Genomic DNA, 25,712 nt, shown 5'->3' with positions numbered 1-25,712 from the left:
GTATATTTCATGTCTTAATTCTTTGGTTTTCAGAATGAGGCTATTACAGGATGGTTCTGAATGTCATTTCATTAGTATGTGAAAATTATTTTTCTCAGATGAAAGGTCTTTGAAGCTGTAAAGTATCATTACTAGTTACAGTGATGCTGCAAATAAAGCAAACTTTTTTCTGTTCAGTAGTAGTGTATGTACTTTAACTTTGATTATTCTTTTGAATAAGTGCTTCTGAGAATTGAGTAAATTATCACACATGTCAAGTTCAGTATGGATAAATTCACTTTTTAGCTGCTATTCATAGGTTATGTAAAAGTACTTGGATAAGCAATCGCAATCCACAGAAACGTAAACTGCATACCCATCAGTTATTGCAAAAGAATTGTATCTTTGTGTATGAAATTCTGTACCCATTCCCTTTCAGATGAAAGGGCCCGGAAAGAAACTGTCCATATTTTTAAAATTCATTTCAGTTCGTTTGGGACACCCTATTTTCCATTTTTCTTTAAAATTGGGTTTTAGCATTAATAGGAATATGCAAGGAGTATAACTGTATTAAATTAGAGCTAGTTTATTAATAGCTTTAATATAGCATATTACCTGCAAAATAACTCAAAAGAATCCTGAATTATTTCATTCACTCCACAGATTATTTATAATATATACTATGTAACCCTTCAAAAAATGCATACCCGAACTAAAATTGTCAGGATTCTTCAGAAATAAATTTAATCTATAAAAATAATAATAATAATAATAATAAAAGGACAAGTTGCTATTGTGATTAAATCTGTTTACAATGTCTTCTCTGAATCACATTCAGGAAAAAAAAAAGAAAGATTTTTTGATTTCTTTTTTACAGGAATCAAGAAAAACCACAGGACCTCTGTATTTATATTTAAATCTACATCAAACATTTTTCATTTGGAACTGTTGCCTAAAGAACTTCTTTCAGGGAGAAAAATATAACCTATTTTGAATGCCTTTTGTTTTAGGTTGATTTTCTTTTGACTCTTCTTGACCCTCTCTCTTGCTGCTTTCCACAGAGGAAGGTAGAAATGCTAGTATTTCTCTCCAGTTTGGAATACTGTTTTTATAACTTATTTTATTTATTTATTTATTAATTTTTAGTGGCAAAACGCTTTCAAGCCACCATGTCCCACTATGATTTTGCTCTTCAGTATTTTTGCACTCCAAAATTTTACACTCTACGCCCTATACTACACCCTGACCAAGGAATTAAAGGGAACAAATGAAGGCTTGGGTGGAGAGGGAGTAGTTAAGCTAGGCAAATTAGTTCAGGCAAAGTAATGCATTAACTTCTATACACTATATGAAAGTTTGTATACTATACTATTTGTGGCATCTAAGTTTAAGGTATTCAGAGCTGGCTTAGTATCTCTGCATAGTGTTCTTACTGTGCCTTATAGCTTACACGTGCTGTGTAAATTTGCAGCAAACTTGCACTGGCTGAAAATTTTCTTATTCCATTAAAGTGGCGTTTTTGCTGAGATTTCTTTTGGCTTCGTGCTAATTTATGCACCATACTATCAGTTCAGGCCTTTTTTTTTTAATTTGTTTATTTTTTATTTCCAAATTATTTTTAGTCATAACTTTTTACCAATTTTACCCTTTAGTCTTGAAATTCAGTTAGGTATGTTTGCTTATGAATAGCTGGACAACTTCATTCAAAGCCCCAATATCTTTATAATTTTCTGATCTATTTTCTGGTCTTTGAATTGTTGATCAATTAAGGGAAAAACTCACCTCATCTTCCATTATAAGCTTCATGGATGCTTCATGTCTTACAGTCTGCACAGTTTGGATACTTTTTTTCCAAATTTAAAACTCCATGGTAGGTCTCCATCATAACTTTCAGAGAACTGGAGTAGTCTTTATTGTTTTCTGTATAGGACTGTTAGGTCTGAATTCATTATCCTACTTACAGGAGGCCAACCATTCTTTCCTGAAGGCTCGTATTAGGTTTGCTTGTTGGAGAATTGGGAATGTCCTTTTGACAGGTACAATTACCAGAAGAACCCCAACTTTGACATGTGAGTAAACTTGAGAAAGCGGCATCTACAATACCTAGGAAATTAAACTCAATTTACAGATAGCTCAGAGTAGTCTTGTGACTCTTCATTTGCTCCTTTAACTGTGACTAACAGAGGGGAACATGTTCGTAACTCTTATCTGTGGAAACAAGGAAATGTTGGACGAGATTCATTCAATTCAAATCCTTTCTAAAGCTTTTCTTTCCTCATGTTCAGATGGAAGCATCTGTGTTTCAGTTCGTGCCTGTTGCCTCGCGTCCTGTCGCTCGGCACCACTGAAAAGAGTCTGGTCCCATCCTCTCGACACCCTCCCTTCAGATACTTGTACACATTGATAAGATCTCCTCTCAGCCTTCTCTTCTCCAAGCTAAACAGGCCAAGCTCTCTCAGCCTTTCCTCATAGGAGAGATGCTCCAGTCCCCTCATCATCTCTGTAGCCCTTCGCTGGACTTGCTCCAGTAGTGCCACATCCCTCTTGTACTGGGGAGCCCAGAACTGGATGCAATACTCTAGATGTGGCCTCACCAGGGCTGAGTAGAGGGGGAGAATCACCTCCCTCGACCTGCTGGCAACACTCTTCCTGATGCACCCCAGGATACCATTGGCCTTCTTGGCCACAAGGGCACATTGCTGCCTCATGCTTAACTTGGTGTCCACCAGCACTCCCAGGGCCTTCTCCGCAGAGCTGCTTTCCAGCAGGTCAACCCCCAACCTGTACTGGTGCATGGGGTTATTCCTCCCCAGGTGCAGGACCCTGCACTTGCCTTTGTTGAACTTCAGGAGGTTCCTCTCCGCCCACCTCTCCAGCCTGTCCAAGTCTCTCTGAATGGCAGCACAGCCCTCTGGTGTATCAGCCACTCCTCCCAGTTTTGTATCATCAGCAAACTTGCTGAGGGTGCACTCTGTGCCTTCATCCAGGTCATTGATGAAGAAGTTGAACAAGACTGGACCCAGTACTGACCCCTGGGGGACACCGCTAGCTACAGGCCTCCAACTAGACTCTGTGCCACTGATCACAACTCTCTGAGCTCTGCCATTCAGCCAGTTCTCAATCCACCTCACTGTCCACTCATCTAGCCCACACTTCCTGAGCTTGTCTATGAGGATGCTATGGGAGACAGTGTCAAAAGCCTTGCTGAAGTCAAGGTAGACAACATCCACTGCTCTCCCCTCATCTACCCAGCCAGTCATTCCATCATAGAAGGCTATCAGATTGGTTAGGCATGATTTCCCCTTGGTGAAGCCATGCTGACTACTCCTGATCACCTTCTTTTCCTCCACATGCGTGGAGATGGCTTCCAGGATGAGCTGCTCCATCACCTTTCCAGGGATGGAGGTGAGGCTGACTGGCCTGTAGTTCCCTGGGTCCTCCTTCTTGCCCTTTTTGAAGACTGGGGTGACGCTGGCTTTCTTCCAGTCCTCAGGCACCTCTCCTGTCCTCCATGACCTTTCAAAGATGATGGAGAGTGGCTTAGCAATAATGTCCGCCAGCTCCCTCAGCACTCATGGATGAATCCCAGCGGGGCCCATGGATTTGTGGGTGTCAAGTTTGCCTAAATGATCGCTAACCTGATCCTCCTCCACCAAGGGAAAGTCTTCCTTCCTCCAGACTTTCTCTCTTGCCTCCAGGGTCTGGGGTTCCTGAGGGCTGGCCTGAGCAGTAAAGACTGAAGCAAAGAAGGCATTTAGTAACTCTGCCTTCTCTGCATCCTTCGTCAGCAGGGCACCCACCCCATTCAGCAAAGGGCCCACATTTTCCCTAGTCTTCCTCTTGCTGCTGATGTATTTGAAGAAGCCCTTCTTGATGTCCTTGACATCTCTCGCCAGATTTAATTCCAAATGGGCCTTAGCCTTCCTCGTCGCATCCCTGCATACTCTGACAACATTCCTATATTCCTCCCAAGTGGCCTGTCCCCCTTTCCACTTTCTGTATACTTCCTTCTTCTGGTTGAGTTTTGCCAGGAGCTCCTTGCTCATCCATGCAGGTCTCCTGCCTCCTTTGCTTGACTTCCTACTCATAGGGATGCACGGCTCTTGAGCCTGGAGGAAGTGATGTTTGAATATTAACCAGCTCTCTTGAACACTCCTTCCTTCTAGGGCCCTAACCCATGGGATTGCTCCAAGTAGGTCCCTGAAGAGGCCAAAGTTTCTGATGAGGAAAGGAGGGGGTTATGAGACAAACTTGCTCACCCATAGACATTTATCTCAGTATATGTGACCTTTAATGCTCAAGGTTTATGCATAATATGAGGACTTGTTGAGGTTTTCCAGAAACACTTAAGTACCTTAGTGTGCCTTTGAAAGATCTATGCCTTGATGAAAAAGGGATGCAGGCAACAGGGAGATGCATTCTTGTCTATGTCATGGAACAGTGACGTCTCTGAGCTCACTTTGCCTCATTTTAATAGGCATGAGTTTCAAGGAGATTCCATGGCTCAATATAAGGACTAACGAAGTACACTACTGTGGAAAAACAGAAGTTCTTAATAAATAACCTCTCTTAATTAAATGCAAAATATCAGTTTTCATCCTTTTTGTTATATCTGCGCTAACTATGTAATACAAGCTTTCTGGACTCAAGACCTGTTCTAGGGAGAAGTGGTTCACACTATTTTATTCTGCTTTATCTTTTCCAGTTACTTATTTCTTTTCAAATAATTTATGTAATTTAATAGTTGAAAGTACATTTTTCTCTAAAAAAGAAATCTACTTGGCCGAATATAAATTTTGAAGCCAAATAAACAGTTCTTCAAGGTATTTTTCAAGCTCTAATACAAGAGAATGTGCTTTACTGGGTTGTATGGACAGCTGTTGCAACATTTGTGATGATATATGAACTTTTGGAAGTTCAGATATGAAGGTAACTGTTTATGGAAGGATTATTCCACATGAATAAACATTTACATTATAATAGGAAAGGGCATGCCAAACTAGTCACAAGAAGCTTACAGTCTTGATGAAATTGATGAAATTATGAATTTTAGCATCCTTATTTCATGCAAATTTACGTAATGTAAAAGAAGTTTCTTTGAAGTGTTCCAGAAGTCGTTAGCTTATATTTTGAAAACACTCTAAATGTATTTGTGGCTGGTGTTTGCTTGCAATATCTTGAAAAATAAAAACCAGTGTGTATTTATAGACCAAAAAAAAGTGTTTAATATAAAAAAAAAATACAGTCCTTAGTAAATTTCCATGGATTCCAAGGAATTCAAAATATAATAACACATAGTTTTTCTAATCTGCCAAGGAAATAAAAGATCCTGAGGTAGATTAAAGTGATTAGACTGTAAACTACACTTACAGCAGCCTTTACATTTATGGTAACTTTTTACTCATTAGACAATTTTTTTTTTTTTTGTAGTCAAAATCATTGAGCAAAAGCAGTATACTGGATTTTAAAGGTTTCCCTTTCTGTTTCCAGAAGAAGCAAAAAGATTTGTTCTTATACTGCTATCTATATTTCAGATTGTTTATTACACTGTATCTCAATGGAATTGATTGAATTTGACAAATATGTACCTCCTCCTCACTGTAACACCCAGCAGGCATAAAATTGTGTTGTATTGTATAAATACTTATTTTCTGGATTTAGTTATACTCTCTCCTTTGCAGGGAAGGAGGTATATTCTTGCTTCAGAGATGTATTCAAGATCAGAACACTGCAATTTTCCTTAGGCTAGAAATGCTTTGGTCCCAATTTCCGCATTTTTCAGGATTGTAGGTCTACATGGTTCTTTTTGAGGAGGGGAGGGGGAAGACCTGCTGTGTGGTGAGGTTAGATTCACACAAAAGGCTGTAGTCATGAAGGTATCTATTTCAGCTGCAGGTAAAACAGACATTAATTGTCTCCATTGTCCATGTAGACATGTTCTTTATTGAATTAATGCACATCTCAGCATCGTTTCAGAACTTTCAGGGTAGGCTTATCTGTTTTCTTATATATGTAAATTAAATTTCTAAACCTGCTCTGAAGATTAAAGGCTTAAAATAGTGATCCCACAGGGAGTGTTGTAAAATACATACAATAGCTGGTCCCATATGACAACTTTAAATGCACACACACATTCTTGTCATCCAACCTAGCAATCTGGTGGTTGGTGTCAAACTGCAGATAAATGCCTGTAACTGTTATACTAGAAATTATAATCCTTCTGAACAAGTTGATTGCCATTCTATTGTAGATGTTTTAAAGCTGTAAAGATCTGATTTTTCTCTGATAGTCATACCTTATAAAAATTGTAGAGGAATTTTCTCTAAAGCCAGTAATGTTCACCTCTTTTAATAGACATTACTGAACTTTGATTTGTGGAATGTATCTGATTCAGTGTTTAAGTATGTTTGTCTATTATTGCATCAGTCTTTCAAATGAACATGGAATAACAGATGCCAGTTCGTAGTCTCTCTGCAGTTAGTTAAGTGAAGAAGAATAATGGAGATTATCTAAGTAATGACATCCATTTATTGTTTCACTTTTGTTTGAGTTACTGGGGAAAAAAAAATGTAGCTGCCCTGATAATTAAAGCTAATGTTTGAAGATACTGAGTCCACAAGAAAAGTTAGTTACACATCATTAAGTATAACCACTCCTTCCACAAGTGTTTTCCATTAGAATATGTCTGCTCCATTCAGACCTATTTTAAGTAAATTCACAAGGAAATACTTCTTCGCATGTTTATCCTGGAAAGACAGATAGATGTTTTATTTTATAAAGCAGTCTAAAAGTTTTCTATTCTATTCTTCAAATGTAAAAATATTTTTCAGAACATAGTATTGCAGTTTGGTAATATGTCTCTTGCTGACATTAAAGACACTTTTAATTAAAACATAATAAAATTCATGAAACAGAAATGGCAGTTTCTTAGAAATGCTGGTTAAAGGCGTATTTGCCTGCTTAAGAGTTTGCATGAAAGTTTTATGTTCAGTATATATACTTTTATTGTTAAAGCTGTAGTGTAATACTTTTTGGTGATCTTCTAAAATATTATGATGTATTGATACTATTGATACTATACTTTTATTTTAAGGTTATGATAATTATCTCTTAAATAGCATGTAATAACATGTGCTGCTTTGCTATCCATTCTTTCTTGACAAATACACATGGCATCAGTAATTTCCAGTAATGATTTTTAGATTTGGAATACAGCTTATTTTAAGGCAAAACCCACATCTCTAGGATGTTACTTTTTTTTATTGAAAAATATAGATAAAAGGATTATGATTTAAAAACAGTGATGACATTGTATTATCAGACACAGACTACTTGGTCACTTTATTTCAGTATTCACCGTCTCCCTGAAAAATATTTCAGGTTATAAGAAAGTTAGAAGAAAACAACTTTTTCTTTTGCTGTCATCTCCTGGCATTTAGAGTTCAGAGTATCACAGCTGGTTGAAAAAAATATTTACAGTTAACTTCTGCAGTATGTTTAAGTGAAAGGTAGTACAAGCATAGTTTAATTTCCAGAGCTGTTTAAATGAATTTTCAAGTATAATATTGCTTTGACCATCTTTATAAATTTTGTAAGGAGTGTTGCTCTATATGGTAATATTTTAGATCCTTCAGATCTAAAGGATATAATAGATAGTCATGGCGCTAAATGTTTCACATTATTGAGAGTTTTCTTGTCATCAAAGCAATTACAGGAGCAGTGTTTATGTTTAATCAAATCTAGATTTTGAGTCATTTTATAAGCAAAGGACAAATCTATGTTGCCTGAGTTCTTTTTGTCTGTTCTACTAGCAGACTGTGGTTATGATATGGATGTTTTCTTCCAATAGCATCAGAAACTTCTTGACATTTTGGAATCAGAGAAGGAAGTGTTATCAGAAAAGATAGAAGAAGCTTTGCTGCAACAATCACAAAAACATAAGGTATTGCTTTTATTTACAAAAAAGAGGAGTCTGGAATGCACTATAGAGTTCATAAGGAATGATCCTGTCACAGGTATTGGCAGGAAAAATGAAGCCTTGTCAAGCACTTTGAGTGTTTGAAATGATTTTTAGCCATTCATCTATTGTGTATTGCAATTTAATCTTTCATAACATTTGCAGGAAGTGCTTGACAGATGTTTGGATGAAGAAAGGAAAAGAAGTAAGGAGGCTCTGGCAGCTGTGGCAAAGGTATCTCTTGTCAGTTGTAGCTATACAATGTAGATTCCATGAGTGTCATTAGGAATGCCAAGTTCATCAGCTGATTCTTATTTCATAACTAGATATGTCCAAAATTGTTCTCATTTGTGTTTAATATATAAATCATAAATACATCTACTATAGCTTAGGCCTTCATAGAGATATCCTAGCTGTTCAGGAGATGTAGCTTGCTTGCTTCTATTTAAGATAACCTCTGAATTAATTTATACCAAGAAGTCAGGATCTTTGGTGTTACCTAAATGAAAGACTATAAAAGCAGATATTTTTTATTGACAACATCAATACCTTTTGATTTGAAGAACTGGGTAATGGAGTCAATTGATGACCTTATTAAGACATTTAGCATTGCATCTGATTTAATTTTTGTAAAGTAATTTTTAAATATAAATAATAAAGTAATTTTTAATGAGGCTAGAACTAAATAGTTAATTTTCTAATATACTATTTTATAAAATCCCATAAGAAAACTTTAGCAAACATTAAGAGCGAATGTTAACAACATCAGTTCACAGAAGTAGCATGTTTGACTAAAAGTAAATTTTCACTTTTCAGTATGATTTCTTCAGTTGACTTCCTTATTAAGTGCATTGTGGTTAGGAGAGTAATTTTGTATGTGTTTTACTATATTTCATTTCTAGAATCAAATACAAAATTGTAGTTGTCATTGTCCAATGCTGGCTGCTTAGTAGCACCTTAAGATAAATTTGAGCTCATAGTTTAGAAGTAAAAATATTTCTTGTATCTTGTCAGCTTATAGGTCTCATTAAAGAATACTTATGCGTTACGCACCCATGTTGGATATTTTGGTCATTTATTTGTGCCTGATATGTTTCAAAGGCTGAAAAAGAAGTAGTGCAGGAGGCTGTTCTGAAAGCAGTAGAGGAGGAAAGGAGAAATATGGAGAAGATTCATGCAGAAGAAAGAAAGATATGGGAAGCAGAACGTGACACACACAAAGAGAAGATTGCTCAGGCTGTTTTGGAAGCCATGGAAGAACAAAGAAAACATAATCAAGTTGGTATATTTTGCCCTTTCTTGGACCTGCTTTGCATTTTTTGTTTTCTCTTTTGAATGTCTTCCTAATGTTGTGGTAGATTTTCTTTAAAAATAGGTTATCCGTCATTTGTCACTGCACCTACTTGATATTTGAAATGCACAGCAATCTTGTTAATTTATTTTCATCTGTACTATGTGTATGGAGACAATTTGGCACATTTAGAACACAGTTCCTGTGACCTTTTCAGGCATGTATAGTGAAATGAGATGAATCATGCCCTGTAACTACCTGTTTCTCTACACTGACTTCGAAAGGAACCCAAGATAACTAGCTCAGACACAGGCTTCTGTGTTCTAGAAAGGTTAGATGATTTTATTTATTTGTTTATTTTTATACCTACAGAGGAAAAGAGATGTTACTGTTCTTCCTTATTATGCTGGAATTCCACTCTCTATCTTAGAAAAAAAGATATTTTTCTAAGACAAAAACTAGAATAGATACAAGATAAATAGAAAGAGGGTTATCGAAATTATAAAACTATAACAGTAATGAGCCAGAAATGTTTCTAGAGTTACTTTTTAGAGAAGTGCTCCTATAAGGATAATTGTACGTCACTTAAACAAATTGAGAGGGAAATTCCCAGCATCTCTTTTTACTAGACAATAGGAATTACAAATTAAGTATGTTATGATGGCAGTTAAATGCTTTTCCAAAAGCTGGATATTTTTAGTCTCTGGTGGAAATATATCTTTGGAAACAGTCTATAAATCCACTGATTTTTTTGGTGGCCTACTTGAATATTACAGTCTGAAGAACTTTAAGCAAGATATGTTTCATTCACGTGTTGGAATTTCGTATTGTTTAATTATTTTATGTCCTGAATAACAAAAAAAACCCCAAACCCATACTTCTAGAATTTAATTAAAATAGAAGTTTTTAGTATGTCATAGAAATTTAAATACCCTCTTTTTGGAAATAGATCCAATTTTTCTTTTCTAGTGTTTGACAGAATTATTCGTTTCATACCTAATCAATTAGACAAAATTGGTTTTTGATCCTAAGCCATTATTATGCTCTATATCTGTGTTGCTTACTTCATAGTGTAAGTAGAGTAGAAATAAATTATACTCTCTAAATATCATTTGTTTACTTCTTTTGAATGTAAAGGTGTCAACAAGTAAGCTGTCAGTATAGTAGAACTGCATGAATATTAATAAACCTTCAAACACTCAAGACCTCCTTTACAACTAAAAGAGAAGCATCTGACTTCAAAGCTAATTCAAGCTGCGAACAATTGCTTAATGTTTAGTTAGATATGAGTCATTTAGACTATCTGGAATGGGAAGTGGTACCAGTGGAATCGAGAAGCTGTTCACAGAAGGGAGAGCGCAGTAAAATAGTTATCTGATACAGATAAAGAGTTAAGGGAGAGTTATGGTAATGTGTCATTAGTGACATTCTGGGGCAGGTAGTTCTGTGTTGTGTAATTTAATGTAGAAATCTGTTTCATCTTGTACAAATTTTGCTCTTTATCCATTAAGAAGTTTGAGGATAGTTTTGATGAATCCTGAACATTCTGCTGTGAAGGGGTCCTGTGTCTGCATATGCCGGGATTTCATTTTTATGGACTTGGGGAACATGTAAAATGTCCTGGGGTGGGAGAGTGAAGGGTTAAGTTGATGTAGTGTTCCAGGGTGGGATTACATTCCCTGTGGAGTGTTCTGTTTGAGTTTCTTGTTGTTGATCTTGCCTTTGAAGTTTTCACTGGGCATGGTAATATTAAAAGTATTTTCAAATTGATGGATGAATTCTTTAAAACAAAGTCTTAAACATACTAAGATGTCAGTGCTTTTCTGAGGTAGAAAGTTAGGCCTTTCAGGAGGATAGTTTTTTTTTTTTTCAGCTCAAGCTACTGGTGTTGGTGTTGGAGTATTTAGTGGTGCTCAAATCTTGCTCCTGATATAGTTATGTTATACTATCTGTTGTTCTGGTGGTGGTCATCGTGGTTAGCTCTAACAGGTTTGATAGTAGCATGAATACTTCCTCTTAGTCTGGTGTAATATATGTTGATTTCTCCTTTGATTTAGGCTCATTTTTCAGGTAGTTAACCTATTTTCAGTTAGATACATTGCAGGGTTGTGGGTTGTGTGTGTGGTTTTTTGTTTTTTGGGGGTTTTTTTTAGCTTTTCCAAAATTCTCTCACTTAAATGTATAAGTTACCCTCTTTCTTCTCTGGTTAATGAGTGCAAATTCTCTGGGGATGATGTTTTGTTTTGTAGAAAGTTGTTTCTTGCAGAAGTTTTCACTTGTTACCTCTGCCAACAAGTTGCTTGCATCCTTAGGCTGTTAGTGTTGCAATCGTATTACTACTAAAATTCTGTCTGACAGCAAAAGAAGTCTTGTGGAGCTAATGTGCCAACTAACAGGTTATGTAAGATGTCAGATGTGACTTTGGTTTAATGCTGAAAAACACTTGGAACTACGGATAGGCAATTTGTCTGTTGACATTGATTTTCTGAGTACAACCTTCCATTCAGAGTTGTTTCTCATTTGCATTTTTTCTTTAAGGTTTTTCTTTCAAGAGGTGTAGTTGAAACATTGACTTTCTTGCGATTACTGTTTAGACAGTTTAATCTTTCAAGTCAGATCTGTAAGGGCTGACAGTAAAACATATAGTCTAGCATTTTAGACAATGAAATGTAAAATTGTGGCAACATATGTAATAACATTTTTCTCATTTAATTCTTTATGCTGTGTTGTATAATAGCACTTCTTCACAGTGTAGTTTGTCCTGTTTCAGAATCATCACCTGATATGACTATTATGCTTAGTACCAAGTAATGAAGCTACTGACTGTAGATGAATATAAATGAATGTGCCAGATAGTTTCCTTTTGGTATCAGCTATATAAAAATGTCCTTAAGAGCAATATTGTTAATTCAGGAGAGAGTACTTTCTTTCCAACTAACCTGTGAGCCTGGAACTAAACATTAGAAAAAAGCAGCATGACTGTCTTTAGCAAAAACTTTCTTCTCTTTGGTCATCTTTTTTTGAATTATCACCAAGGGACAGAATCTGTGTGTGAGAAAACAAAGATATTATGTTTACATCTCAGTCTCCTTTTTTTTCTGTCTCATATTACACTAATGATTGTCATAGAAATGTAAACAAAAAATGAATTTGTTTTTATAGTGCTGTAAATTAACTTGAAGAGATTTACTTTACAGATTAAAACAAAAAAATAGAAATTAAGCGTAGTATTAAAGAGGTAGAACTTTCCTCTGCTAATATTGTAAGTCCACAAAGTTGAAAGAGTAAAATCAGAAAGGGTCACTGTAGGCTTCTGCAAATAGGTGAGGCAGAATGGCTTCTGGTCATGGTACAGATAAGTAACTCCAGGGATAATTAATGCAAAAAGTTGAAGACATTAAAAATTTTATAAGCTTCCTTAAAATGAAAATCCACTTTATAATCTATGCAGTTTAAATCTATTTTGGTCTGTGTCAGAGTTGACCAGAACAAATTGGGAGAAACTAAGACCCCCTGATTTCACAGCCAAACAGGAGGAAAATTGTGAATTTGGTAGTAGAAACTGAGGTATAGCACAGTAGACACTAAGACTCATAACCAAGAATCGAGATTTTGTTTAAAAAAAAAAAAGTATTGCTGTCAACTCTGTTAATTAAGAACTGAGAAGACATATGAATGTTAAACACTGAAAAGAGGAACTATGATATATAGGAAAAAGGAGAACACTGACATATGCATTGGCCAAAAGTTGATAAATCAGATGGGAAAGACATTCTATTTCAGGAATTGCAGCACAGGAATTGCAGAATTGTCTATCTGTAAAACCTTTAAACAATGAAAATGAAGGAAAATAAACCTTCTAGATCAGAAAATATGTTTAGGCATTTTGATCTCCTTTTGTTTGTTTTAAAGAAGGAATTTATTATGAACGAATTTTACTTAGGAAATAAAAGGTATTAATTTCTCCAATATTTTTAAGCGTATTCAGTGGAAGAATCTTGCAGAAGTTTGTTAAATTTGAGAAAATTATTGGAAGCACCTTAACGTATGCCAGTTAATTTCTTCAGCCAATCAATTTTAGTGTAGAAGCAATAGAGCTTTAAAGATCTCGGTTTTTGCTGACTTAGTGGTATGATTTCACTTCATGTTCTAATGAAATTATTTAAAAGAAGAAAAGATTAACATCTGCCATGTGGGGATGAGATGCAGATTTGTATTTGTGGAGTTGACAGGGGAGGAGGTTGTTTTTGGTGTGTGTTTTTTCTGTTGTTTGTCATTGCAGAATGGCTGGACAGGAGAGCTGTAATGGAAACTTGATGCAGATTGCTTTTACTTATTGCCTATTCATGTTTGACAAACCTTTGCCATAAAATTTTTTTTGTCCTCAGTAAGATGCTGACTGTGCAGATAAGGTGGTGCTACTTCATTCGAAGGTTTATTTTATTAATTTAACCTTGACAGAGAAAAAAACTTGGGATTTGGGAACAGTGATCAGTATCAATTATTTAGTTACCAAATATGAAAGAACAAAGCAAAGAAAAACTTACGATGTAAGTAACTTTATAGAAACTAAGATGTTCTGAGTTAACATTTCAGCTTGATGAAACAACCTTTTCCTGCTCCCTTTCCCCCCTTTTTTTAAAGGAATTAAAAGATTAACGTAACATGACTATTACATTAGTTTTCATAAAAGCTTTGATTGTTCCAGTGGCTTTGGGTCTTCAGTTGGACACCTGTGATTTTTAATTAAATTGAAGATAATATTCTTTGAAGCCTCTCAATTCTGGCAGGGATAAATGAGATATATTACATGACCATGGAAATGTCAAACTTCTTGAGTGCTGTCTCAAGGGAATTTAAGGTATTAGTAAGTCCAAGAGACTGTTTCCTTTTAGTAGAGTATGGCAGCATCTTCAAGTTTTGTACATGTGTTATCCATGTGCTCAGTGCTTTTATAAAAGAGACTTATTTTATGCAGAAAAGGAATTGTTGGAATTGTTTTGGGGAGGTTGGCATTGTCCTGTAAATTGGAGAGAATAAGCTCTACTTAAAAGTAATCTTTGACTGAAGATACTGTGACTTTGCGCAGAAGCCTCATGATCTTTTTACAACACATTGAAAAGTCATTATAGGTGAGGAACTCATATGTTCAACAGGCTAGATATATGCTTGCATGTCTCCAGTTTTTTGTTGCTGTTGTTCTATTTTTGATACATTATATGTTTTCTACAGTGGCAACTTCTATGCAAACAGTGTAATATGTCTAGTAGTTCTCAATGCTGAGAGGAATGCCTGGTGGAATAGAAAAATCTCCCACTGGAATATTTTTTCCAGAACATTTTCTTTCAAATAAAGCAGTGGTTGCCCTCTAGATACAGAAACTGTAATAGGTGATTTGTCTGAAGCTGAAGCTTTTTCCACAAAATTCAAAATTTCAATGAAGTTCCTAGGGTAAAACTAAGACCTTAATCCAAAAAGAGAATGGACAGTGCTCTCCACTGTGTCTTAGATTTGTCTTTTCACTTATTTTTACTCTTGAGAGCCTAAAAAACTTTGGGGCTATAGGATGAGGAGATCCATAAACATTTGGATAAAACAGAAAGGATGTTATAATCCATTTATAATTATTGGGAAAAGCAGAGTAACTCTAATGTGAGCATAGTAGTGCTAGAATTTTACAAAGCTAAATGCTTAATTACATAAATGAGGTGAAAACTTAGAGAAGCAGATGATGAAGTTGAAGAGATAATTTATATACAACAATTTTGGTTTTAAAGAAAATTTATTAAAAGTGGAATGAAAGCTGGCAGATGAAAGATAAGCGCTGGAAATTCAGGTCCATGTCACAGCTTGAAATTAGTAACTCTCCTAAAGCACTTAAAGCAAAGAATCACCTTTGTCATTTCCTGAAGGCTTAAAGTTAAATTTAAAATATTGTGTGTTTTACTCTGGCTCTCAAGGGAAAGAGAGCTTGACTTCATCATTGCCATAATCCACACAGCAGATATATTAGAAACTAAAAGTGTTCTGAAGGCTGCAAATAATCAGAAAGAGAAAAACCTTTAATTTATTAAAAGAACTAACATAAAATCTGCTTCCTCTTGGACATGAGGAAAAGCACCAAGGCAAAATGATCTTACCAATGGGAGAGTATTTCAGGAAAATTGAGGCTACAGTATTTCATTCAGCCAAGCCACAACTGAGATATACTGAGATATACAAAGAAAAAATGTTTTTGGAAGAAAAGTTTAAGTAAAAAACTATGGAAAAAATGTGAACTTCCCAGTAATCTTTGCCCAGTAAGTGTCTAAGCATTCAAGACAATTGAATTTGTTCACACTCCTGAGGGTTCATGTGTTGTTCTTTGAAGAACTATGATTTATAATTTATTATTTTAGAATGTCTAGTATATTTTTTATTGCCAAACATCTAAATGGTTGAAAAAAAAAAGATTAATTAAAAATTCTTCTGTTGGTACTGTATGTGCTTTAAAGTATGTTTAATGTTTTCCATCAGTTTACAGGTGCCAGTTTTACCTCAAAACGTCTAGAACATACAGTGTTTAATCTTGAAAATGGATGGCTACTTTCCTGCTACATTAGTAAAACCTTTCTGGTATTCAGGCTCTGTGCTTGTGGGAGTGCTTCTGTTGACAGCCTTGGCAAGCATGAATCAATTTTTCATTGAAAGTCTTAAGGATTTTCATGCCCAGTAGTGTATAAGTGAACAAAAGATATGTAACTGAAAATATCAAGGTGTTGGCCATATGCTTAAGAGCTGGCTTTTGTTTCTTTCCTATTATTGCTTAACTTAACCGTAACATATTTGTTCAGAATGATTATCTATGTAAATATTTTTCTTCATTGCCCTGTATATGAGAAGGTTGAAAAAGTAATAAATAAAAAATTTTGTCTAAAAAGTGATTTCACACTCTAGTGCCTAGTCAAATTTATTAATTATAGAATGGTCTTTTCTTAGTCCTGTAATCTAGAAAAACCTCTAATTCACTTATTTTTTGCTGGTGCTTCAAATAAGTATGTGTATAATGAATGTTTTGGAGGATAATATGAGGAAAGAAGAAAATATGTGGGGCTATACATTCATCTTATCTTTTTATTGTCAAATAAGACTATTCTAGCAGATGATTTCCCAACATTTCGCAATCTCTGTATTTCTCTTAAAAATAGAGAATGTTGGGTGCAAGTGCATGCCCCCTTCCTGATTTTGAAATTTGAATGAATTTCACACTATGAATCCACTTAAATCTGCTTTTATTTTCTTTGTTTTACACAGTAGTTTTCAGTGTTGTCCTTGGAGGAGTGTTTTCTCATCTATTCTCCTGTGATCTCTTCCTATCCTATCTGGTCATCTCTTTCATACGTACACTCTCTCCTTAACAGCTTATCTGCAAATGCAGATTCAACTGCTATTCCTGTGATGAAAGTGCAAAAATCTATTTCTTCTGTATGTCTTCTTTAAGCAATGGGCTAGATGGTGTTATGATATTCTCCACATTTTTGTTATGAAATCATCAAAGAGCTGTGTTCCAATGATCTCTGCCTAGAACAGATCACAGAACTTGTCTCTTGTTCCTATGTGAAGCAACAACTGATTCAATAATTTTGGCAAGGCAGCAGATAGGCCAGTTTGGGAACCACTATTTTGTGCAGAGTCAAGATACTGCTGGGTACCTGCTTGGCAGTAGTTTTTGGTGATACTCAATGATGTTATGCTTCTTCAGTAGGATCAGAAACTATTGCCTCTCTGTGATTAGGTAGCTGCTTTATGCTGTCTGTACAAGATTACCTCTTGACTCCCGTGGAATTTGGAAGCCTAACTCACTTTTTTCCTTCTTCCCTACTTTGAGCACTATTTCTGTCTACACTAAAAACATTGATTCCGTAGTCAATGTCTCAAATTATTTATATCATCATAAGTTAGAATAGTTTCATGATGAAAACATGGAAGAAATGACAAATATTTTAGAAGTAATTTTCAGTTTCACTTTCTTCCTGTTTTTTCTGCTTTCTTGCAGAAACAATAATCTCCAGTACTTACAGAGATCATGGTGATTACAGAAGGGTATGGAAAAGCATTTTTCATTAAAATAAATGTTCTCTGAACAGTGTGCAAGGAAGCACACATCTTAATAGCACTGAGTGGGAAGAGATCTTTGTCATTGGATCAATTTATTTTTAATATACTTACAAAGTCTGTAAAAGGACTAGTCCACTGCATGCAGACTTTAAGCATGTCTGACTTCAGAAGTATTTTGTAATAGTTTATAACCACAGGCATTATAATTTGAGGGTTACTATTTTCTGAATAACCATTCACATTTCAGTCTGTGGTTGCATTTCCTAGATAAAATTCAGTACTGCCACCTGATTCTTCTGTGGAAAGAAAAGAATTTTACTGTAAAATTGCAAAGCATCATATAGTGTATTGTTTTTAGAATATTGAGTGGAGTGCTCTGGTATACACAGTACACTTTTTTATTTCTGTCTTCCTGTGGAGATATATATATTATCTGTTTACATTTGTATGATTCCTAATACATGTTTGAATGTGATTTCTCAATTGAGTACTTAAATAACTTTATTAACCATTCTAATTCTGTAACTATTGTCAAGCATGTGTCCACAAAAAGGCTACTTTTTGACTCTAATTGAGTACAGATAGCCTCTAAGTTTAAAAAAAGGAAAAACAGAATTGTACCTCTTGGGTACGATGGAGTGGAATGTTCTTCCTGAGTTGCTTCTAGGAAAATGGGCTTTCCCATTTTCTTGAATGAATTAAAATGACACTAAACTGTCACTTACAGCACTTAATAGCACCATTCCCATTTTAGCTAGAGATGAGGTAAGGGCCAGTTTTTACCTTTGCAACCAAAAACTAAATTAGGATAATATTTAATAGTGGAAAGAGCACAGAAGGAGATGAAGGGAAAAGTGAGCACATACACTGACAGGATGTACATGCACGTAAATACCAGCTAGTATCAGAACTTGAAAAGCTTTCATATAAGTTGTGGACTGTGGCAGAAAGAGTTTGAAAAATGGCAGTGGCTTTGAGAACTTAGAAGAGAGGATTTCATGAAGGACAGTATAGAAGAAAGAATGAAGATTCTTTTCACAGAAGGAAAAATTAGTATCACTAATTTATTCAAACTGTATACTTATTTTCCTGATTTCCCTTATCCCTCATTAACAAATAAGCTGTCTTATTGATGCCTGTGTTTTGCTTTAGATGGAGTCTCGGAGATCTGTTGGCTCTTTGCAGCCTTCTCCATACTGAATGGGATGAGTAGAAGAGACTTTTCTTCCCAGTTCTGTGATACTACAGCAAAGCTATCTGCTGATAGTCTTGAGCAGTCCAGGTATTTCCACATAGAGGCCTATGATTTCCCACTGTAAATGGCAAGTAAGGGACAATATAAATTAAATCAGCCAATTCTTTATTGAAGCTGTTAGTGGCTGTTTTCAAGACATACACCTGGGAAGGAAACTGTGTGTGTTCTTGTACTGTTCATCCTGATCACTAAACTTGGGAGAGATGTTTAAACTTAGCTGAGAAATAGACATTTAAATTACAGAGAAGTAGAACCATGTGATTCATGTTAGAGTATGGTTAATGAAGTTTAATCTCCAAAGATAAGAAGCGTTTTGGATTATTATCAGAAAGTCTTTGGTACACCAGTTGTTTGTCCTTAAATTTTGAGGCATCCACTGTGTAATTAGGGAATCTGTGTAGGAGAAAAGAAAGCACAGGAATTGAAGAGTTGGAAATAGCTGTTGAAGGTATGGGAATTTTCGAATAACTGCCAGTTTAGGATTATTCAAAATTTTCTGAAGCAGTGGACCCTGAGAATCTATTAAAAAACTAGCCTTTTTGCTGTAGAGTAAGGCACTGAAAAAGAGTAAGGGACTTTGCTGAATTCTTCAGACTTTCACTTTTGGGAAATTCTAGGGATGCTGTGAGGACCCCTTGGATTCTTTTTAATATAAAGCTCTTACTCTATAAGGTATTATGAAAGTGATAAGTAAGAGTATATGATGTTAGGAAATAACATTTGTTTTATCAACTCATTTCTTTTGAAATGAGTCTTGATCATGATGAGTAGAAGCTAGCCTAACTATGACACTGTGTTAAGTATCCAATTAGATGCTTATTCCCTCAATAGCATGTTAAACAAATTAGCTTTGTCTGTTATCTGTTACTTCATATTTGTCAAAGAGAATTAATACTGTTCTTAATATTGGGAAGTTATCACTGTAAATGGAAAATAACTCTTCCCATTTTATTTTTTCTGTTGTAATCCCAGGGTAATGAGTAGTATTTTATAATTATATTACTAGTGGTTTCTGTTTTCTTGGAAGTTTTTAATAGATTTGCAGAATTTCATTGGTTCATTACTTGGACCTATGTTCATACAGTTTGTTTGTTTGTTTAAAGTTTCTAGAAGCATCATATCAAGGAAAATCAACATACATTTATTTTTTGGAAGTATGTGATTGATGTATAATTTTTTGCATATTAAGATATAGCACCTTATCACATCTCTGTTTTGCTTTTAAGAGTTTAATAGGGTATTTGACCTTTTTTTTTTTTTTTTTTTCCTCCATTGTAATATGTGACAAAGTATTTCAGGACCTTCTGACAAATTAAACTGGCATGAGAATGTAATTATGAAAACAGCATATTTCTATAATGTGTAACTATACTGCTTTTTCTTTTAGTCTTTCCAGGGTTCTCTAGTGAGAGACCTTTATCTCAGGATTTTTCTTTGGTAAATTTGAGTTAAAATAGGAAAAAAAAGTGATGATCAGCTTTCATAAGGTGGGGAGGGCTATGCAAATGAGCATTTTAAATTTGTGATTTTAGAGTTTTTCTTCTATAAAGATAATAAAAATATAATTTTGCAGTAACAATTCAGTTTTGGCTCAAAAGTAGTAAATAGCTAAGGGTAAGAAAGCATATTGTCTCTTTCAGACTTCCACTGAAGCATCTTTATAAAATGGGATTTGGTCTTTTTGATCTAATTTGAGGTAACACTATTATTTATTTTATAAACTAATAGCATTATGATAAAATGCTAGTCTCATACTTGCAGTTCACTTATGTAGCTTCATAAACATCTTGTACTTCCAAAGCCTTAGAATTCAACCTGTTTTCCAGAGTGAATCCATTCAATAATATTGAGCTTCAGCAAAAATATTTTCTGCAAAGAAAGTAGAATTGTAAGGCACCATGAATGTTTAAATTAGCTAGACTTCTGTGATGCTATATTTAAAGAAAGTGTCACTGTAAAGTTTGAAAAATGTTTCTTAGTAAAGCATAGCAATGAAAAGCTCATCATCTGAGCTCACAAACGTTTTAAAGTTATGTATTTCCCTTTATGTTGGTCATTATTCCTATATAAATAAGAGTTATGTTTTAATTGGATATTTTCAATTGTATACTTTAAGTACTGCAGCAAATTAATTATTTTCTTCTAAGCCTGGCAAGTTATGTACAGGATAGATGCATTCATTTTGGCAAGGCTGAAAGCCTGTGAATAATTCAGTCCTAAAGGCAAATTAAGCCACCATTGATTATTCTTTTTTTCTTACTGAAGTGAAATGTATGGTTTTAACAGTTTTGCTTTGTGTGTACAACCTGTTACTTAATAGGCACTATTCTGATTTAATGATTAGATAACAACAGATAATGGATCATATCTGATAATGTATCATATAGCAAAGGAAAGACTTTGAAAACTGTTTAGATATGTGGTCCTTAGCCATTAGAAGTATAAAAAAATAAAATGACCAACCCTCTCCCACCTCTCTGCCTTACACACACGTGTGCACACACTGTCCAAGTTGCAAATTTGTATCTTAAAAGCTTGTGTGTGTATTACAGGGGAGATGAATTTTGGCTCATAGGAGAAAGTAAGGTCATGTTACCTTATTTAAAATTTCTTTGAGTATTGCAAAAATTTTTTCCCTCTAGTTTTCACATATGTATTTTAAAGGACTGGGACTTCTTGTCCAAAAAAAAAAAAAAAAGGAACTTTTTTTTTTCTTTTTCTGAAGAAGTAATATTTCTGGCCACCTGTATGGTTATATGCTATATTTGTGTTATTAAAAAAGATAAGTGATGTATAAATTTCTGATAGAACTTGCTTACTAATGTGAATGCAGTATGTAAGCTTAGGTTCAATGATAATGGTTAATGGAAGTATATTTCGCTTGTCCCTGCTTCATTCTGAAGGAGTGCCACTGGTGTTTCTGCTATTATCACCTTTGAATGTCTGTCACAAGGACATAGGAAGTACAAGGTGCACTACCTGATTTCTGAGATGTGGTGAAATGAAAACTACCTCACACCAAAGCGAACTCTCCACTGATTGACATAGGACTCTGGAAGCAGGTAGTTAGGCATTAAATTCCAGCGGAAGTCCACTACTTTTTCATACTACTTATTACTCTGTATCCACATTTACAAATATAATATATGGTAATTCCTCTGACCTTTTCTGGATGGTCCCTTAAAAATCATCTTTTTTTCTTTTCTTTTTTTTTTTTTGTCTAAATTATTTGGCACATACTGTGTGAATTTTTTTGTTGTTGAATGTTGTACAGTTTTCTGATAATATTACTCTTTTGTATGTTTCATTTTCAGGAAACTTTTATGTTTGTCACCTCAATGTTCCTGAATTCTGAAAACCAAACTTTGAGCTAAATAATGTTTTTTCTTATTTGAGTGACTTTAGGAGCCTGGGACATGAGCTTTAGGGCAGTGAGTTTGGGCCAGGAAGATGTTTCCTAACCTGATAATTTATGTAAATAAGTCGTATTAGAGATGGTAGAGGTGTTTTAAGGAGTTGCTCCCAGCTTTCTGTGCTGTACTGTATTTCTAGCATCCTTTCTTCTGCTGTCAGTGAACATCATGCATTTGTTAATACAATTTTAAACTGGTTCTTTCTCTCTTTTTAAGCGCCTTAGTGATTATAGTACTGAATTTATAAGGTTTGCGTAAAGATGTTGATGCTCACTTTTAGGATAAGTATAATTGCAAAAGGAGTGTGGTTATGATAAAATTTTAGAAAAAGGGAAAGGGATGACTTGCATTATGTTTGTGAAATACTTAATATTTAGCTTGCATGTTTTCCTTTTACGTAGGAAATTGTCAAGGAAGCATTAACGGAGGAGCAAAAACGAAGTCAAAAGGCAGTTGAAGAAGCTGTGAAAAGCACAAGAGAGGAACTGATGGAATATATTAAAGAACAGAAAAGGGTGAGTTACCGGTCTCTAATGGGTTTCAGTTCCTATGGGGAGAAACCAATGAAGTTTATTAATCCTGAAACCTGTCTTGAAATGCACAGTAAACAGAATCAGGAGTTATTTCTTCAGATTTGTCACTCTTTTTTTTTCAAATGATTTCTGTTATTTCTTCATGCATATTTACAGAATTGTGGGTTCATCACAAAGCAAAAATCAGAACAGCAGAAATGAATGCATTGTTTGAAATCCACAGTATTATTGCAGTAATTTAAAGAGAAGGCCTGCATGCAGTCGATCAAATTCTAGTTGGAATCTGAGTTCAGTTCATTGAAACTATTTCATTATCAATAACAGATGCTATTTTATGTTCACAAATGAACTTTATTGTGCAGTCTGCATGCACACAGCAGTTGTTAACTGTTACTCTCAACCTATGTTATATGACAGTCTGAAAATGTATTTGGTGTATTGTTCAGAATGGTTTATATTCAGTGCACTGGTCTTGTTCTGAAATGTTGTGATATTATGAAATTTGGTTTCAGGTATTCTGTTAATGCTATATACTTGCACACTAATAGCTGTGTATAAGCAATAAACAGTGACTTTTAAGATAAATTGATTCACTTTCAGGAGCAGAATTAATTTTTACTGCACTACTCACCCTTGGGGCTTTTTTTTTTTTTTTTTTAAGACCTTTCTTATGGCAGTAGCAGCCTAAGATCAAGTTCAGTTATTTCTGTGTTCTACGGAAACAAAATCACTAAGCTTGAATCTAACTTTATCCTGAGAAGAAAGTAGAAATGATGTTTGTCCTCTTATATTCCATGCTATTATGGTCTGAAGAGTAGTGTGGAGATTTAACTTCACAAGTTCAAAATTAGTATTGGATGAACTCTCTTTCATAATGTTATGGATGGAGTAGTTTACATTTAGCAGTAAAGGTCTTACTGGTTGGGATGTTTAAAAGGATGTCCAGGGGAAAACAATATCCTTAAGGATGTTTGAGCTTGTTTATATCTTAAGTTGGTCATTTACAAAGGATATTCTGTGTGGTAAGTGAAAATACGTCTACTGTTAGAACAGCTTGTATCCTAAATACGTTGGTTAATAGGACCACTAATCACCTAGTGCAGACTCCTCACTGTTGACAGCTAGATTACACAATTCTGAGATGACAGTAAGAATGTCTAGGTTTCTCAAAACGGATTTTGTTTCAACTGTATCTGGGAGAAAACCTGAGGATTTTATTTAAAATAGTTCAATATTTTGTTTAAAATAACAGAAGGAAAAGTCTGCAATTGTCTCGTACAGAATTCCTGTCAATTTTCTTTTGCATGTGAATAGACTCACAAATCAATTTTCAACTCATTTGCAGGTACACCATATCTTACCATACCATAAGATAACCAAAGTTATCTTATTATGCTTGGTTTTTTTAAATGTACATAAGGTCAAAGTATGGACAAAAATTGGCTAACAAAACAGTCCTAATAATTCCCTAGTTACCAAAAATACCATAGCTTTCACTGTTCATGCAGAGATCTCTAGCTTCTTCCATTTCCTTCTGAAAATTAATGTGCAATAAGAAACGCAGATGGTTCCTCCATCCAGTTAGACTTTGAAGATCATGATTTGGCTGCCCAGGAAATATATTTAAAATAATTTTCCCCAGGAGTCATGTGTACAATAGGAGCTACCTGTAGGTATTTCACCATTCTTTATACCGTGATTTCCAAGAATTACAATAATTCACACAGTATCAGGTATTTTCCCATGTACAGGCAAAACTTAAAATCATTTATCTATTGTCTTAGTTCCTGGGTTCATTGTGCTGCCTGGATTTTCACAAGTATGCTTCATAAGTATCAATCATCTGCCCTTTGTCACTCTTGGCAACTCCAACTCCTCTCATTTGGGTTAAATTTCTTATTTTGTCTGCTCTGGCACCAGATCTTGAATTGCACTTCCCAGGTACTGTTTAAAGTTATTCCAGTGGGGTTAGAACCTGGGTTTAGATCTTTTCTGCAGATGATGATGGCAAGGGCTGATTTAAAGTGGCTTCAAAATAACTTCTTCCAAACACAGTACAGCATATTACTTCTTAGTAGAAAAAGTATTTAATGTATAGAAAATATTACTTTGTGTCCCTGTATAGGAATGTTTTGGCCTAATTTATTGTTCCCTTGTGGCAAGAAAGGAGCAGCCTGTAGCACTGAAGTCTCTCTCTGCTTCCACCCTGTCCCACAGCCCATCCTCATTTTCCACTCAGAATATCAAGTCACTCCATCTTCCTGTCTTCTTAAAGTCTACAATCTTAGAGTTGCCTTTTGGTATCTAATTTCATTTGAGAAGTAGAAAAGCATTCCCTTCTGAATGGAAACAGCTAGTCAACTTCTACCTTCAACTGATGGCCTAACATTGTTGTCTTAACTCCTTTGAACTCAGGAAAGTTATTTGTGTCACTGCCTTCTTTTCCTCTTCTAACTTAACTACGTTTCAGCACCTTGTAGTAAACTGAACCAGCAAGAAAACAACTGCATATGATATTCATAACATAGAAGAGATGTTGCTGCAACTTGTTACAGATATTTTACTATAAATGGCACAAAATATTTGGACCCAGAAATAGTTACCACTAGTGGTAATTTTCAGGACGTATTTATGTGATTTAAGCTACAATGCTTAGCTTAACTCTTTAAATCTTCTATGTTCTTCCTGTAGTTTGTGGAAAAAATAAGGTCCTTCCCTCTTCCAGAGGGAAAGAGCAGGAGCTCAACTTCAGTATTGTAAGTCAGTCTTCAGAGGACCTTCTCTCTCGTTGACTGAAATGGGAACTAGAGAAGATTAGGAGTCTAAGTTAACTATCTAACGAAGAGAACTGAGTGGTGGGAATGACTTCTGACCCGTCTTTCTGTGCATTTTAAATCTGAAAAATATCAGACATGAAAATATGCTTCATAATTCTTAATAACTGCAAAAATGTGTAAATTCTGTGCAGTATTTATTAGACTTCGTTCAGAACTTGACTGTTGATAAATATCTATGCATCTGTTTTTCTTTCCGGAGGAAGACATCGTAAAATGATTTTCAGAGAAAAAAAAAAAAGATTGAAGAAGGATAAATTATGCAGACCTTGATTATTTTCCAGCAGGCCCATCTGTATCAACTGATCTGTACTTAATCTCTTGTTAGATTTCCATTCACTTTAGGAGCGGAG

The 25,712-nt window shown here is 34.9% G+C and overlaps 1 protein-coding gene across 12 annotated transcripts in view; it reads left to right on the top strand.

Moving 5' to 3' along the window:
- The window catches only part of CCDC91 (coiled-coil domain containing 91), a 123,021-nt gene extending 99,902 nt beyond the window's left edge, over positions 1-23,119 (top strand). For 9 of the 12 annotated variants that reach the window (XM_026085381.1, XM_026085376.1, XM_026085372.1 and 6 more), the window contains 4 exons: positions 7,829-7,921; positions 8,102-8,170; positions 9,038-9,214; positions 22,394-23,119. In XM_026085381.1, the coding sequence (XP_025941166.1) occupies positions 7,829-7,921; positions 8,102-8,170; positions 9,038-9,214; positions 22,394-22,651 (597 nt within the window). In that variant the 3' untranslated portion in view covers positions 22,652-23,119. Of the gene's footprint in view, positions 1-7,828; positions 7,922-8,101; positions 8,171-9,037; positions 9,215-9,444; positions 9,486-18,476; positions 18,607-20,219; positions 20,276-21,482; positions 21,642-22,393 lie in introns of those variants that run through there. The other 3 variants (XR_003256579.1, XM_026085378.1, XM_026085382.1) reach the window with 3 other exon arrangements.
- The last annotated feature ends 2,593 nt before the right edge of the window (positions 23,120-25,712 follow it).

This window comes from Apteryx rowi, unplaced genomic scaffold (genome assembly GCF_003343035.1).
Source record: "Apteryx rowi isolate R43461 unplaced genomic scaffold, aptRow1 scaffold_667, whole genome shotgun sequence".
Taxonomy (NCBI): Eukaryota; Metazoa; Chordata; class Aves; order Apterygiformes; family Apterygidae; genus Apteryx; species Apteryx rowi.
Note: the sequence above shows the minus strand (reverse complement) of the source record. Positions and strands in the feature narration are given on the sequence as shown.